The following is a 15,705-nucleotide window of genomic DNA, read 5'->3' on the forward strand; positions in this document are numbered from 1 at the left end:
CCATGTCTACATGCCTAAATGCACTGAGTTGCCGCCATGTGATTGGCTGCTTAGAAATTAAGTGTTAACGAGCAGGTTTACAGGTGTACCTAATAAAGTGGCCGGTGAGTGTATATTTATGTTTTAACATGGAGTATACTACTTCTTGCAGTACGTTTCCACAACTCTCCTCATATGTCGAACAAGGGTGATCCAAATCACGTGACTTTTTAACTTCTGACACGTTTCTGGTGTGCAAAGACATAGAAAATGCCATACAGCCGCAAAAGGTCAACTCAAAGGTTTTCTTCGCGCTAAACAATCTCCACATGCATCAGAGACTTCCAGGAAAAAACAGTGCATAGGCACAGGAAGCATGTTATCAGGATTCCGCTTTTAATATCTCCTTCCTTTTTAACACCCCTAAACAGAAAGTGGCAGTGTCAGGAACATCAGTCATAATGGTTTCTATACAGCAAGTGCAACAGTATTCAGATGAGTTTACCTTGTGTGTTCAGTCAGAACACTAAGTGAATGTTAGAGGCATACAAAGTCAATGGAAAGATATGTTTACATGCAAGTTAAACATTTTCAACTAGAGCAACAACAACAACAACAAAAAAGTGTGCTTGCCCCGGAGCTATATGAATCTATTAATGACACCTATCGTTGCTAATGTCTGTGAAAAACAACGGGAGTACAAACGGACTTGCTTGCATTGTTGCAGATGTAAGGTAAAACCAGAGGCTTACTGTGGTCAAGCAGTCAGTGTGTGCACAGAGAGGTGGCAGCCGTGGGGCTATTCACTGATGGGTCCCAATGTAAACACACAAAGAGAGGGACAAGAGGCTAAGTGAATCAATGTGCTGCACACGGCTCTATAATGGAATTGTACCCATTTTAAATAATAAAATGGTAAAACCATATGGGGCGCTTAAGAAAGAGATTGCGTTGGGCTGCCACAAATAAATCAATGTCAACGTGCCACACCGTTTATAGTAAAATGAGTGGAAAATGAGCTCCACTTTCTTTCTGAACACACCTTTTGACAGCTTCACACTCCACTCTGTATTAGTAAAAACGTAGCTTAAATGATTTGGACTGGCATCTATTAGGCTGTGAGTCATTTCTGTTGTGTAGGAATTGGGGCATTAAAAGGTGGATTTGTAGAATTTACTTGCTGGAGCTGGACAATGTATCAATACCATCCATCTACTGATTCACGCAGGTCCGGGTTGCATTGGCGGCAGCTTTTGCTAAGTCTTGGAACAATAAGATTTTTTTTTTAGTTTGGTTTTCTTAGTATTGTGTGCGTATATGTGAATTAGATTTTGGGACTCAATTATAGAAGTACATGCATTGCAACCTCATCTAAAATGGAATATCCCAACACATGTTCCGTTCTATAACTCCATAGTAAGTAGTGAAGATAATGTTAACATTGCCAACCACCAGTCCTCTTGGAAATGTAAACACATCAATCTAACAGGTTTCCAAATAACTCAAACAGATTGGTTACATAGGCTACATTATTTTCTTTCAAATCTTGCTGCTGTTATCAGGAGATTTTAGTTTTAATTTCCCTGTTGGTTAAACTGCGTTCATAACATGGTGTGCAAAATCAGCTGTACTCCTCCTTTTACATCAACTACACCTCCATCTTTAATTTTCTCTCCTACTTTGTGTTGTAGTGATCAGGACAGTCCAGGGGTGACATGACTGGAGCTGGAAGTGGTGAGACTTCACAAAGCACAATGATGTTTTAGGTCAAATGTTCATGCACACATACACACATATACATATTTACACACATATATATATATATATATATATATATATATATATATATATATATATATATATATATATATATATATATATATATATATATATATATATATATATATATATATATATATATATACATATTTACACATACATACATACATACATACATACATACATACATACATACAGTGAGGAAAATAAGTATTTGAACACCCTGCTATTTTGCAAGTTCTCCCACTTAGAAATCATGGAGGGGTCTGAAATTGTTATCGTAGGTGCATGTCCACTGTGACAGACACAATCCAAAAAAAAAGAAATCCAGAAATTACAATGTATGATTTTGTAACTATTTATTTGTATGATGCAGCTGCAAATAAGTATTTGAACACCTGTCTATCAACTAGAATTCTGACCCTCAAAGACCTGTTAGTTTGTCTTCAAAATGTCCACCTCCACTCCATTTATTGTCCTAAATTAGATGCACCTGTTTGAGGTTGTTAGCTGCATAAAGACACCTGTCCACCCCATACAATCGGTAAGAATCCAACTACTAACATGGCCAAGACCAAAGAGCTGTCTAAAGACACTAGAGATAAAATTGTACACCTCCACTAGGCTGGAAAGGGCTAAGGGAAAATTGCCAAGAAGCTTGGTGAAAAAAGGTCCACTGTTGGAGCAATCATTAGAAACTGGAAGAAGCTAAACATGACTGTCAAGCTCCCTCGGCCTGGGGCTCCATGCAAGATCTCAACTTGTGGGGTCTCGCTGATCCTAAGAAAGGTGAGAAATCAGCCCAGCACTACACAGGAGGAGCTGGTCTTAAGTTTGCCACAGACCATTGGGATGATCCAGAGGAGTCATGGGAGAAAGTCATGTGGTCAGATGAAACCAAAATAGAACTTTTTGGTCATCATTCCACTAACCGTGTTTGGAAGAAGAAGATTGATGATGATGAGGATGATGTCCCAAGAACACCATCCCTACTGTGAAACATGGCGGTGGTAGCATCGTGCTTTGGGGGTGTTTTTCTGTGCATGGGACAGGGCGACTGCACTGTATTAAGGAGAGGATGACCGTGGCCATGTATTGCAAGATTTTGGGGAACAACCTCCTTCCCTCAGTTAGAGCATTGCAGATGGGTCGAGGCTGGGTCTTCCAACATGAAAATGACCACACAGCCAGGAGAAACAAGGAGTGGCTCTGTAAGAAGCATATCAAGGTTCTGGCGTGGCCTAGCCAGTCTCCAGACCTAAACCCAATAGAGAATCTTTGAAAGAATCTCAAATTCTGTGTTTCTCAGCGACCCCCAAGAAACCTGACTGATCCAGAGAATATCTGTGTGGAGGAGTGGGCCAAAATCCCTTCTGCAGTGTGTCAAACCTGGTGAAAAACTACAGGAATCGTTTGACCTCTGTAATTACAAACAAAGGCTGCTGTCCCAATTATTAACATTGATTTTCTCAGGTGTTCAAATACTTATTTGCAGCTGTATCATACAAATAAATATTTAAAAAAAATCATACATTGTGAATTCTGGATTTTATTTTTTTAGATTGTCTCTCACAGTGGACATGCACCTATGATGACAATGTCAGACCCCTCCATGATTTCTAAGTGGGACTTTGGTTGTTTGATAAATTGATCACCATTGATTTTGGTTGGCTGTGCGTGCATAGCCTGCATGTCACGCACTAACAACACACTGTGTATCCGAGAACACTTGAATCAGTGTAAAACCCGTCACGTCAGATGCAGTCTTCTGTTGTAGATTAGTATTGTGTTTCCGGCTTCGCGGCTCCAAACCCAACGTTTGGACTAATGTTACGTGACACACACTCACCAATATTTCCCACCTGACTTAAAGGGGAAGGTAAATGTAAAAGATCATCACATAATCATGTAAAAGATTACCAGTGAAAGTTGTAGTCCTGCCATGTGACCGCCGCGCATTGTGCACCTCGCGATGTTGATGATAAATACAAAATATCGCGCGGACCCACGATGAAAAAACCTTTTATCTTAGTGCATCTTTTTCCTCTTCACACTGAGTAGAGAACATCAGATCTGAATCCTAAATGTTTTAAGTATTTCTGCGTGTGTTTAGGCGGCCAGGGCCTGCCTGATGGGATGGATGCTGAGGAGGCGGAGAGGTGTCCTATCTGCCTGGGCGTCCTGGCTGGGGGCGAACTCGCCATGCCCGACAGCTGCTGCCACGTCTTCTGCCTCAGATGTCTCCTCACATGGGCAGAGGTGACGCTCATTCCCACTACATTGCATTTGGAATGTCATGAAATTTGTGATAAACATAGTATGAAAGTATGAAAATGAAATGGTGATAGCAGCAGTGCATTGGTGTTGGGCCAATTTGGACTTCAGAGCATAATCCAAATGGGTGGGGAAAAAATGGTCTGTCATGTAGGTGGCTTATAAATGTTTGTAATTTATTTTCAATTTTTATTGATAAAAACTAAATGTCTACAGACTGAAAAGTTAAATGGTATGTAAATGGGCTTTACTTATATTGACCTTGCACTGAAAAAGTTAATTAAATCTTAATGTTTATATGCGAAAAACAGAATTTAGTGTTTTTACCAGAATATCATTTGTGTTTGGGTGGAAACGCTGTATAGTATTTTGACCAGCGTTAATTGTTTTCTATTTTTTTCATTCACTTTACAGTTGCAGATGGCCCCCTCCTGCCCGGTGGACAGAAGACCTTTCACTAATGTTTACAGATGGGACGGGAATCTCAGCTGTGTGCAGGTCAGTCTGCCGTCTACCTAGGGCTGGGCAATACAACGATGTTGTATTGATAACACAATATGAGACTAGATAACGTCTTAGATTTTGCATATATCATAATATGGTAAATGTTGTCTTTACCTGGTTTTACAGGCTGCATTACAGTAAAGTGATGTCATTTTCTGAACTCACCAGACTGTTCTTGCTGTTCTATTATTTACCGTTTATTTATCAAAAATCTCATTGTGTAATAACATTTTGTTAAAGCACCAGTAGTAAACCATACAACCTCGTTGCAATATCACCATTGAAGAATTTAGTCAAGAATATCGTGATGTTTTATATTTCTTTCTGTATCGCCCAGCTCTCACTGCTGAGGAAAACATGGCTGCGTTCGCTGTTCAGAAGATGACATTTGCTGCTGTTCTTTTCATTATCCAACGCTGCAAACCGACACGTGCTCAAAGAAGCTTTTTTTTTTAAGTTAGAGCTGGAGTGCGGAACATTCTACAAATATTTAAACGTACATTCTAGCTCTTGCTACACACAAAACACAGAATGATAATTAATTCGATCGCCGCCAGGAAAAGCTGTCCTATTTTGCAGTATACCGGAGTTGTGTATGTAGCGACTTTCCCGCACTGGCACACCAAAAGTGCTGCATATACAACACGTCTACGTCACTCAGACAGAGCTCAGGGGGTGGGGAGACCATAGCAACAGAGCAGCAGCTGACAATGACTTCATCGGCTGTTTCCCACGCGTTATTACTGATCCCACGTAACTTATAGGCAAGATCGCCCTTGGACCTTTCTTTCCCTCTGGCCTTATTTGCACGAAGACTCGAAGGGAGGGAGGAAGGGAGAGCTCATCTGCAGACCTATGTCATCAGCGTGTCGACAGTGTTTGTGTAATTACTGTCACTGCCAGAGGGAGGAGACAAAGGTTACGCACTGCAGGATTATTCTGAATCTGATCTGTTGAGGGGAAACATTTTTCTCATTTAGGCACCGTGGCCAAGGCATATACCTTTCTGCATGCTGTTTGTTTTTCTGTCTTTGTATAATGTGTAACTTCTTAGCATGAAGCCAATCTAAATATTAGATTTTGAACAAAATTTGCCGGTGGACTATTTAGCACTTCGACCAGATTAGAGACAAATCTGCAAATGTCTGTTTTTGGGCACATTATGTGATTTTTGATGGAATTCAACGCAAATAAAATGAAAGGTTCTTCTGTCATTGTTGTTTACAGGTTCCTGTGAGGAAACGAGCAACTCAACCTGAAGCCGAGAGTTGCTGCTGTAGAACCCCCGAACAAAAAGTCTGTCTAAAGTGAGTGTCAGACACTTTTTTTCTCTCTCCGTAGGATCATAAAGCTTAGCATTTAAGCCAGTCTTAAGGTCTTCTCAGAGATGAGAGAAAATAAGTAATGAGATCTTGTCAATTGTTTATAAGGGAGAAGTGATGTTATAGTATGAAATTCTGTGCTACTATGTTGAATATGTTGACTATTTGACTATGAAATCAACCCGAGAACAATTTAGGTGGTGTTGTATTTTTCAGAAGTAAGCCTGCAAGAAGACTGAGGCGGCAAAAGGTGGAGAGGATGGCAGATGCAAAAACAAAAGGGCTTGTGAGGAAATGTAGGTTAACACCCTTCTTCCTCCAGAAATATGCACGACCAAATCCCTTTTTTCTAACTGGTCTAACAGTCTGTCAATGTCTTCTCCAGGTAACGATGACGACCCCTCCTCACTGAGCCGAAAAAAGGTGTTTTTTCTATTAGTTCCATTTTTCATGTACCTATATTCTTGGTTCAGCGTGAATGTAATATTCTTCAGTGTTGAATCTCATCATTGTTTTGATGCATTCTCCCCAGGTGAGAGGAACGGAGTGCTGTACGTGGTCACCGTCTCCCTGTGTCTCATTAACGACTTCGTCAACTCAGGACATGTAAGTCACGCGTCCCTCTATGATAGCAGTTATTTTGTTACGATGAGTGATAACAACCACTCCAGTGGTTAACACAGTAAAAAAGAATCTGAAATTGAGTGCCTTTATGGGGTGGTTACCTGACTTACTATTTGCAAGGCTTTCTCGTTTTCAGTATTTTACCTTACGAAAGAAATTAACAGTAGCCAAGTTTAAAGGGAGGGTTATGGGTTAGGACAGATTTTATGTGTATTTGCCGTCAGTGACAAAGGTTCAAATTTTAACCCTTGTGTTGTCCTCCCGGGTCAAAAACTGACAAAACTTTGACATTTTTGGCCCTTTTTTAGACTTGTTTTGAAGTTTTCACTAACAGCGCCTTACTAGTTTTACACTACTTTTTGAATTCATGGTCAATAACCCTCATTTATATATAATATTACCTAATATTTGAGTTGAAAAAACTGAAATTATGAATTATTTTGACTAATACTTAAGATCAGAAGAATGTACAGGTGAGTTTAGTCAGGAATTAAACTAATCAATTGTATTTGCAAAGAGTGTTGTATGAAATTCATTTTTTTCTGCTAATTTGGTTAAAAGGAAATCCATTTTTTAGATACAGACATTTTTTAAATGGGTTAAATTTGACCCGGGGACAACAGGAGGGTGAAGTTAACTAGAGTAAATCTCACTTGTTTCAGAGTGATGTAAGATTTGTGCACAATACTATTTTACAGCTAAAAGTGTCAGTGGTTCAACCTTAACACTTGGAAGTACTTCCTAACTGACTCTAAAATTCTTTCGATGGATCCTGCAGTGCAGAGCCTGTGTGGGTGGCAGAGGACATGCAATATGACACCGGGTTCAAACTGTGCAAACCCCAGGCGCAGGATTGGCCATGGCTTTCTCCCGCTGCTCCCATCCCTGCTACCGGCACCTCAAGGTAGGGAAATCCCAACTCACCACCTGCATTGATAAAAGAACACAGAGTAGGGATGCACACTATATCGGTATGGGCCTATGTTAGTTTAATTGGGTCTTAATCAATTGGTTTAATCAAAATTGGTCCTATGTGAACAACCGAGGATTGCTTTTGTCCAGCCACTGTTGTGTGTACGTCATGGCGACGCTGCACATTATGTCCATAAGAGGACCAACGTACAACAAGACTTATAATAACTTGTATACAGGGCACAAAACTAGCATCAACCACAAGTCCAAAAAACAGTGGTGCTGTGTGCCTGGTAAAATTAAAAAAGACATTCAGTAGCAACTTGGCTGGTGGTAGAAAACAAAGTTCATTTTGCGCCCGGTTTCTGTAGCTTTATTTCAACAAAAACTTATGTTTTTAAGAAATCTCACTTACAGATTTTTCAGTGTTGAGTAAGTTGAAAGAGTCTCAGTAGAAAAGTACACATTAAAATGCAACTAACTTTCTTATCTTTTAATGTGGACTTTTGAGTTCAGTTCAATAAAAGAATGTTGGAAGTTATTTTTCAATTCTTTTAAGCTGTATGCTGGAAGCAGCAGAAGGGCAGAGCAGTATGTTAAATTTTTTTAGTTAAATTGCAAGGAATATGTTTACGATATAATTTATAATAACTTTTATAAAGTTTACATTCACATTACATTATATTCTACTCCCAAACGGACACAGCTGCGGACACAACGGATGAATAGTAGTTCTGTTCATACTATTCACTTTGAGGAGGCGTCACGCGGACCCTTGGATATAGTAATGCAAATTAAAAACAAAAGCAATCACTAGTGTATCACTAGTTCAGTCAGTGAGAGAAGATATGTCAATGTCCTTACTGTGTTTTTACAGTTGGTATCTTGTTTTTGTGTTGTTGGATTTACAGGCAGAATTTTCATCCTACTAGTTGGAACCACAGTCCATCTCCCTTTACTTCCACGTCACTGTTTGGCTCCGGTCATTTCGGTGAGTCAATGTCCTTATTTGGATATCAACGTTATGTAGACTTTAATATACGATGACATGGCAGCAGTAAAACAATTTAACAAAAAATGAAGCTATCTAGATGACTTGATAGATTCCTAGATAATATATAGTTTAAGAGCTGTGATGGCTGGTTTGAGCTGTGAATGCCATTGTCCCAGGCTCATATCGTTTTTTTCCCCAGTGTTTCAGGGCGTTGTTTGCGCCATCACGTGTCCAAAAGGTGGAGAGAAGAGAGGCGGTCGAGCTTCCACCTCCAAAGCTCCCACCAAAGAGGCCAAGTCTCTACCGTCCAGGCGATCTGTACGCAACAGTAAAAGCCAGGAAGAGGCTCCCGCCTCCGACCCGTCGTCCCCACCGCAGTCCAGCTCATCGGACGGTGACTCGTCCACCGGCCGGTCCGCCAAGCCAGGCAGGGCTTCTCAGGCGCCGGCCAAGAGGAAGGGCAAACAGGTAACAAACCGAAAGGCAAGCGGAAAACGGAAAGCCGCCACAAGGAAAAAAAAATCCCCCAAAGTCGTAAACAGCCCGCCAGCAAGCGAGGACGAGGAGGAGGAAGAAGAGGAGGAAGAGGGTGATGGATGTGAAAACATGGCGACGAAGGTGGAGGAAGAGGACAAATCTGATCAGGATCAAGATTTGAAACCCTTAGAGCAGCAGCCGTCTGATGCTGAAGGGAGCCTCAATGAAGACCAGGATGAGTTTAACTCTGCCGATGAGCGAGGAGGCGCTGAACCCTCAACTAACGTGGGACAGGACAGTGACGAGACTCAGGAAAAACTCGACCAACGTCAACTAAAACCAGGTAAAGGGGACGATGACATGTCTTGTCCCTCGGACTCTGCTCCTTACAGTCCCGGCTCGTGCTCTGAGGGAGACCAGAACAAGAGGAAGGAGGAAGAGCCAGCAAGCCCCGTCTCCTCCAGAGGAAAGGACTCGGAGGACAGGGCTTCACCGTTACCCTCGGACTCCGAGAACGCTCTGCAGGACCATGCGGTGTCTCCACTACTTGACGAGCAGCCCGAGCAGGATGACGACATGGAGCTTTGTGCAGAGTCCGAAGAAGCCAATAAGGAAGCATCTCCAAAGGAAGCATCTCCAAAGGAAGCATCTCCAAAGGAAGCATCTCCAAAGGAAGCGATGGCTGAATCGTGTGAGAATTCCCCACAACCAGCTTCCCCGTCTGCCGGAGAGTCGGAGGACGACTTGGCTGTCCCGGACCCAAAAGCCTCAGAGGACGCTGAAATAAAACGTGCTGGATCAGAAGAGCCACCCATAGTGGACAGCTCTGGGAAAGGAACCAAGGAGGACAGTCCATCCAAGGATGACACCAAAGTCGTCCCCATGGACTGCAGTTCACCCACGAGCGAGCACGGTAGCAGTCCTATTTTGGAACTCCCGAAGGAGAGTGCTGCCCCCGCTGCTGCAGAACCTCCTTTGTCTGCAGGTCAAGTCACCAAAGATGAAAGCTACAAGGAGCAACCGGAGAGAGAAAGGAGCCAAGAGAGGAAGAATGGCAGGCAGCGGCGCTCTCGCTTCCACTCCCCAACCTCCAAGTGGTCACCCAAAAGGGAGTCCAAGCGAGAACCATCCAGGCGCTCACGGTCCAGAGAACCATCCAGGCGCTCACGGTCCAGAGAACCATCCAGGCGCTCACGCTCTCGGTCTAGAGAACCTTCCAAGCGCTCACGCTCTCGGTCCAGAGAACCATCCAGGCGCTCACGGTCCAGAGAACGTGACGGCAGCCCGCCCTCGAGCCGCTCGTCCCGTGCCCGCAGCAGAGAAAGAGATAGGGACCGGGACGGGGAGAGAGACCATTCTAAGAGGGAACGTAGTCGTGAGAGGAGGAGAAGACGATCCAAGAGTCGCTCAAAGTCCAGGTCACGGTCTCGATCACGATCCAGAACAAGATCCTACAGACGAGGGCCCAGCCCCGATCGGCCAACTTCCAGAGAGCAGTCTCCCCAGAGGAAGGAGCGTCGGGGCGGCTGGCGGTCTGGGCAGCTCAGTGGCTCTGGGGGCGAGGGACAAAGGCATCATGGAGGCGCTGGGCGCTTTGAAAATGGTGGGCCTACAGAAAGTTCCCCTGAACGCCAAGCCTGGTCAGAAAATCCCGACTGGGTTACCGAAAAGACTCGCGAGGTCGGCGCCGGCTCCCGCTGGGAAGACCGCAACAGTGGCGGGAACAGAGGAGAGTCACGGGGCCGAGGGGGCCGCGGAGGGTTTGAACGCGGCCGGGGAGCAGGGCGGGGCAACGGCGGCGGTAACCGTAGCTTTTTCAACCAGCAGGAGGAAACGGGCGACAGCCGCTGGCAGCCCCGGAACACCTTCCCAGGTACAGGCAACGTTTCAGGGAGTGACGCGTACAGTCGCTTCAACGAGAACCGGGGCGGTGGCCGGCGGAAAGACTCGGATCCTGGAGACTACGACCGGTCAGGCTGGTCATCGGCATCGAGCTGGGCTGTCAGGAGGACACTTCCTGCGGACGTTCAGGATTATTACTCCAAGAGGGAGAGAGGAGGACCAGGAGGCTGGAGCCGTCAAGAGGAAGAGCAGCCTGGGGGGGCAGCAGCAGCAGCATCAGGTCAACAACCTTGTCAGTTTTGCCCCACAGCTGTGAAAACCAGGCTTTTCAGTACAGTTTTTTACCATTACTTCAAAAATGATTTTTACTTGGGAAAATGGAGATGATAAACGGCTAGTTAAATCCGCACCTCACATGACTACTGCTCGTATTTTAGAGACATTTTCTTTCTAAAATACGAGCAGTAGTCATGGTGTTTGGTATAAATGTTCTCTTTGAGGCTAGCAGAGGGAGGAAATGATGGTGCTGTAGCTGGCACCAGTACCTCAACGTTGAACAGACACAAAACAAACTAGAAATTACCCACAGGCACAACTGTTCATTACATTACACACAATATCTATTTTTGAGAAAAGACTAATAGTTTGATTCTACAATGTATTGTATGAGCCACTTCCTCTGAAGTATTATGTGTACATTTTCAAAATTTATTTAATTATTACATAAATATACAGTACTTTAAATCAGAGCTGGGCAATATATCTATATCATGATATGAGTGTAGATAGCGTCTTAGATTTTTGATATCGTAATATTGTGGTATGACATGAGTGTTGTCTTTTCCTGGTTTTAAAGGCTGCGTTCGTCATCATATCCACATTACGGATGATTATTTATCAAAAATATCATTTTGTAAATATTTTGTGAAAGCAACAATAGTCAACACTACAATATCATTGTGGTATCGATGTTGAGGTATTTGGTCAAAAATATCATATTTGATTTTCTCCATATCGCCCAGCCCTACTTTATATTGACTATAAAATGCGTCTGTTTTTAGCTTTTATACAGGATGATGGGTTCCTAACTATGCCTGTTGTTCTCCCAGATCCCCCTAAAAGCGAGCCCCCTCCCCAGGCGGTCCCAGGCAACGCGTCGGTGCCTGTGATGAACGTCATTCCCGCTCAGCTGAATGTTCTTCACCATCACTACCCCATGCAGGGCCCGCGGGGAGCCCTGCCGGTCAGCCTGCAGCCTGCAGCGCCGTATGGGATGCCCCCCCAGGTCCCCGTGCACCTCCACCCTGCCGTACCACTGCTTCAGGTCCCAGCTGTTGGTGCTCAGGGCCTCCCGCCCCCTCCCCCACCACCTCCACCCATGCATCAAGGAAGCCTGACAGCAGCAGCTCAGCCTGATGGCTACACCACACAGGTACGCTTAATTAGAACCTAGACGGGACTACTGCTGAGCATGTGACGGGTTTATGTCCCAGACTTTCTTTATCATTGGCATTACAAATAAGGCACTGAAAATAAGGAAATTAAATACACAATACTGTTTATCTCCAGCCTTCTTGTAGTCTTTATTATGATGCTCTGATTTGCCCCTAGATGGCAAGTACAATGATGGGTTATGGGAAACCTGGCCTTCTTCCCACCCCGAACAAAGCTGGCGTTGCCATGGCGACCCATGGCCAGTCTGCGCAGAGCCAAGTGCTACCATCCTCTACAACTCAGCCCGGCCAGCATTACAAGGCTCAAGCTGACAGCTCCAAAAAAGAAAAGGTAACCTGTCGCTCCATCACAGACCACCTTTTTTAGGGTGTTTCTCTGTCTATTTCCGTCTTTTTTTTTTTTTTTTTTTTTTTTCAACAATCTAAAACCCTCTTTTTGCCTAAGAAACAACAGATCCAAGAGAAAGCTGTAAACGAAGTGAAGAATGCCATCAAACCCTATTACCAAAAGAAGGAAATCACAAAGGACGAGTACAAGGAGATTGTCCGCAAAGCGGTAGAAAAGGTACATGATTTTTCTGACTCCAGATCTGTTTGCTAAGACTTGCCCCCAATAGTTACTGTTGCTATCAATGTCAAGCTTTCCTCGCGGGTTGATGATCCATGCAGAAGATATGGAAATAAATTGGGCATGACCCGCCCTTCTCTGCCTCAGATTTTCTTTTTTAAAGATTTTTAATGGCCTTTATTCAATAGGCTGGCTGAAAACAGGAAAGGGGAGAGAGAGAAGGATGACATGCAGCAAAGGGCCACGGGTCGGACTCGAACCTGGGCCGCTAGGAAAAGCAATATCTAGCCTGTAACTGCACAAAATAATGTAGCCAATGGTGTGCTCCATAGCTTTCAACATAAGACTCCATTACCACTGCTGGTAGACGGTCTGGATACTCCACATAGCATTCGGGGATGGGAGGAAAACATGTTTGGTGTATGCCATGGGCAGTGCTAAACTTTGTAAAGACCCGTAAATAGTTATGCGAGAGAAAACTCAGATTGGACAGATAGTCTAGCTAGCTGTCTGGATTCACCCTGCAGAGATCTGAGGAGCAGATAACCATAGTCCTCAGAAATCCACCAAATTAAAGATTCCAACACAAAGAAAGCGGAAGGAAAAGGGACAACACATGCATCCAAAGGAATTTCCTGCAGCACCCGAGCAATCCCACAAGGGGAATGTGAAGGATATAGACTAGTAACAAGCTAGTTAGCCTGGCATGCTAAGAATTCAGCTTATGTTAGAGCAGGTTAACACAGTTACACTTCTGCTTTTGTGTCACTCTTACGACAGCCCCATGCTCACTGCTTCAATGTGCCCAGTCGGCAGCTCATTTTTAAAATGTTTTAAAAATTCTCAGGTGTGTCACAGCAAGAGTGGTGAGGTGAACTCCAGTAAGGTGGCCAACCTGGTGAAGGCCTACGTGGACAAATACAAGCACGCCCGCAAGAAGTGAACCCCCATGCTGCTGCTGGCGCGGCAGCGCCCACACAGACCCATTCAGCAGCTTAAGTGCAATTTCCTCTGGCTGGAATTTGGCCTCCAAACTGAAAGACAACGGAGAGCCAACTTATTATTATTATTATTATTATTATTAATTTTTTTTTTATATCTCTACCTTTTATTGAATGAAGATTTTTTTCTATAGAATTTCATATTTTGTTAGAAAAAAAGAATTGCCCAATCAGAAATTGTAATGCAAGAGCCCTTTATTTTGCATAGATCGTGTGACTTGGGAACTACTGTAAGGAGTGCAGGCGGGGGGGGGGGGGGGGGGGGGGGGGGGGGGGGGGGGGGGGTTGTTACTAAAGATGCAATGCTCAGCAAACAATGTCATCTTATGTAGAGAGCCTCTTCAAGGGTGCTGGTACGATGAAAATCTCCTAAATGGCACCCTGATCGCATAGCTTATTGATTAAATATTGTCAATGTTCTTTTTTTTAAATATATATTATTTCAGATGAAAGCCTAGTTTAAAAAAAACAGTGCATTGCCTTTATTCTTCTCTGTGGTCCAATTAAGGGCTAAAATCTGAGTGTGATTGTAATCAGGGCCCTGATTGGTTGAGGAGAATCTAAGTGGGATGGCCAATCAGCAGTGAGTTTGTAATGTAAGGCTCGTCTCAGAGGGGCAGATCAAAGGAAATTAACACCCGCCCGATTATGTATTCAATGTCAATGGGTGAACAGGAACTGTGCTAAGTATCCAGAGAGTAGTGAAATAAATTAGCTGCTTCCTGATCTGCTGTGTGTTTGTCAGGCTTCAGATGAAAGGAAGAAACATCTCCATCATGAGATTTTAAAGATGGAAGTGTTTCCTTCCTCGGAGTTTACATTTTAATTTTGTCTCCATCTTGTTTCTGTAGTGTTTCTGCTCTGTACTTCCCAAAAAAAAAAATCACCTTTTGAAACAATAGGCGGTATCGTGATGTTTTCTTACTTTGTTTAAACCCAATTGGTCCCCCCTTACTGTTTCCTAAGGAAAGGACTACTAGCCAACAAGGGAAAAGCTGCCATGAATAGGGCTGGTAAACGGTAAACCACGATAAAAATACTGACGATCCAGATCGTGTTTATACCTTACCAGAATCATCCGAGTCTCCTAAAGTTGCCGCACAGGCACCTGCGTACAACATGTTTATTGAAGTTGGAATCATGGGGGAAGGAGGACATTTATCGTCTTTCTAAGTTATCTTGCTTGCAGAACATGCAGGAAAAAAGTTGCTGCTAAAGGCATTGAACACACTTGAAAGTAAAACATACCAAAAACTATGATAATTGTGGTCACTATAACCGTTACATTTTCACACCATTACATCCCTAGCCATGATTTGGATATCCAGTAAGTTGGAGCACTATTACAGTATGTAATATTAGTAGCATACCAACATGGGAAAAATGGGATACATGCTTATACACATCCAGCAGTTACGTTTTCATTTCCAACACTTTTTTTGTTTGTAGCTGTGTTTTAGGTCTCTATGTACTATGGAGAGAAATGTCTGTCCTTTAAGCTGCTCGGTGCTCCACTATGTTGACCAGCTAGTCTCTCGGTTGGGTCTGTCTGCTGCTGAGCAGGTAGTGTACAGTTGGTTATTACAACTTTTCTCTGAGAAACATTTCTCTTAACATTCTAGGAATGTTAGTTTTGGGTTACATTAAACATTTTCAGAACGTTCCCCTAACGTTGCAACCTTTAGAGAACGTTACCCAAACGTCCTTTTTTACATTCCCCTAACCTTTAAAAAAACTTTAACAACCATGACACCAATTGTATTATTGCTTTAAACTGTCTGTGCATTAGCAGGAATGAATTACTATTTGGCAGGAATTCATGAACAGGCAAACTTGATGGGATTTAAAATTTGAATATACAATATAAAAAAGACTATATATATATATATATATATATATACATACATACAGTGGGTACGGAAAGTATTCAGACCCCTTTAAATTTTTCACTCTTTGTTTCATTGCAGCCATTTTC

The 15,705-nt window shown here is 43.2% G+C and overlaps 1 protein-coding gene across 2 annotated transcripts in view; it reads left to right on the top strand.

Moving 5' to 3' along the window:
* Window positions 1-14,456, top strand: part of scaf11 (SR-related CTD-associated factor 11) — an 18,004-nt gene extending 3,548 nt beyond the window's left edge. The window contains exons 2-16 of one of the 2 annotated variants that reach the window (XM_034863347.1): window positions 1,668-1,713; window positions 3,872-4,017; window positions 4,447-4,530; window positions 5,764-5,843; window positions 6,075-6,154; window positions 6,244-6,281; window positions 6,391-6,464; window positions 7,261-7,386; window positions 8,306-8,385; window positions 8,588-9,474; window positions 9,520-10,987; window positions 11,817-12,139; window positions 12,319-12,492; window positions 12,607-12,726; window positions 13,577-14,456. In XM_034863347.1, the coding sequence (XP_034719238.1) occupies window positions 1,695-1,713; window positions 3,872-4,017; window positions 4,447-4,530; window positions 5,764-5,843; window positions 6,075-6,154; window positions 6,244-6,281; window positions 6,391-6,464; window positions 7,261-7,386; window positions 8,306-8,385; window positions 8,588-9,474; window positions 9,520-10,987; window positions 11,817-12,139; window positions 12,319-12,492; window positions 12,607-12,726; window positions 13,577-13,672 (3,795 nt within the window). In that variant the 5' untranslated portion in view covers window positions 1,668-1,694 and the 3' untranslated portion in view covers window positions 13,673-14,456. Of the gene's footprint in view, window positions 1-1,667; window positions 1,714-3,871; window positions 4,018-4,446; window positions 4,531-5,763; window positions 5,844-6,074; window positions 6,155-6,243; window positions 6,282-6,390; window positions 6,465-7,260; window positions 7,387-8,305; window positions 8,386-8,587; window positions 10,988-11,816; window positions 12,140-12,318; window positions 12,493-12,606; window positions 12,727-13,576 lie in introns of both variants that reach the window. The other variant, XM_034863346.1, reaches the window with a different exon arrangement.
* The last annotated feature ends 1,249 nt before the right edge of the window (window positions 14,457-15,705 follow it).

The sequence above is a fragment of the Etheostoma cragini genome, chromosome 23 (assembly GCF_013103735.1).
Source record: "Etheostoma cragini isolate CJK2018 chromosome 23, CSU_Ecrag_1.0, whole genome shotgun sequence".
NCBI classification, from domain to species: Eukaryota; Metazoa; Chordata; class Actinopteri; order Perciformes; family Percidae; genus Etheostoma; species Etheostoma cragini.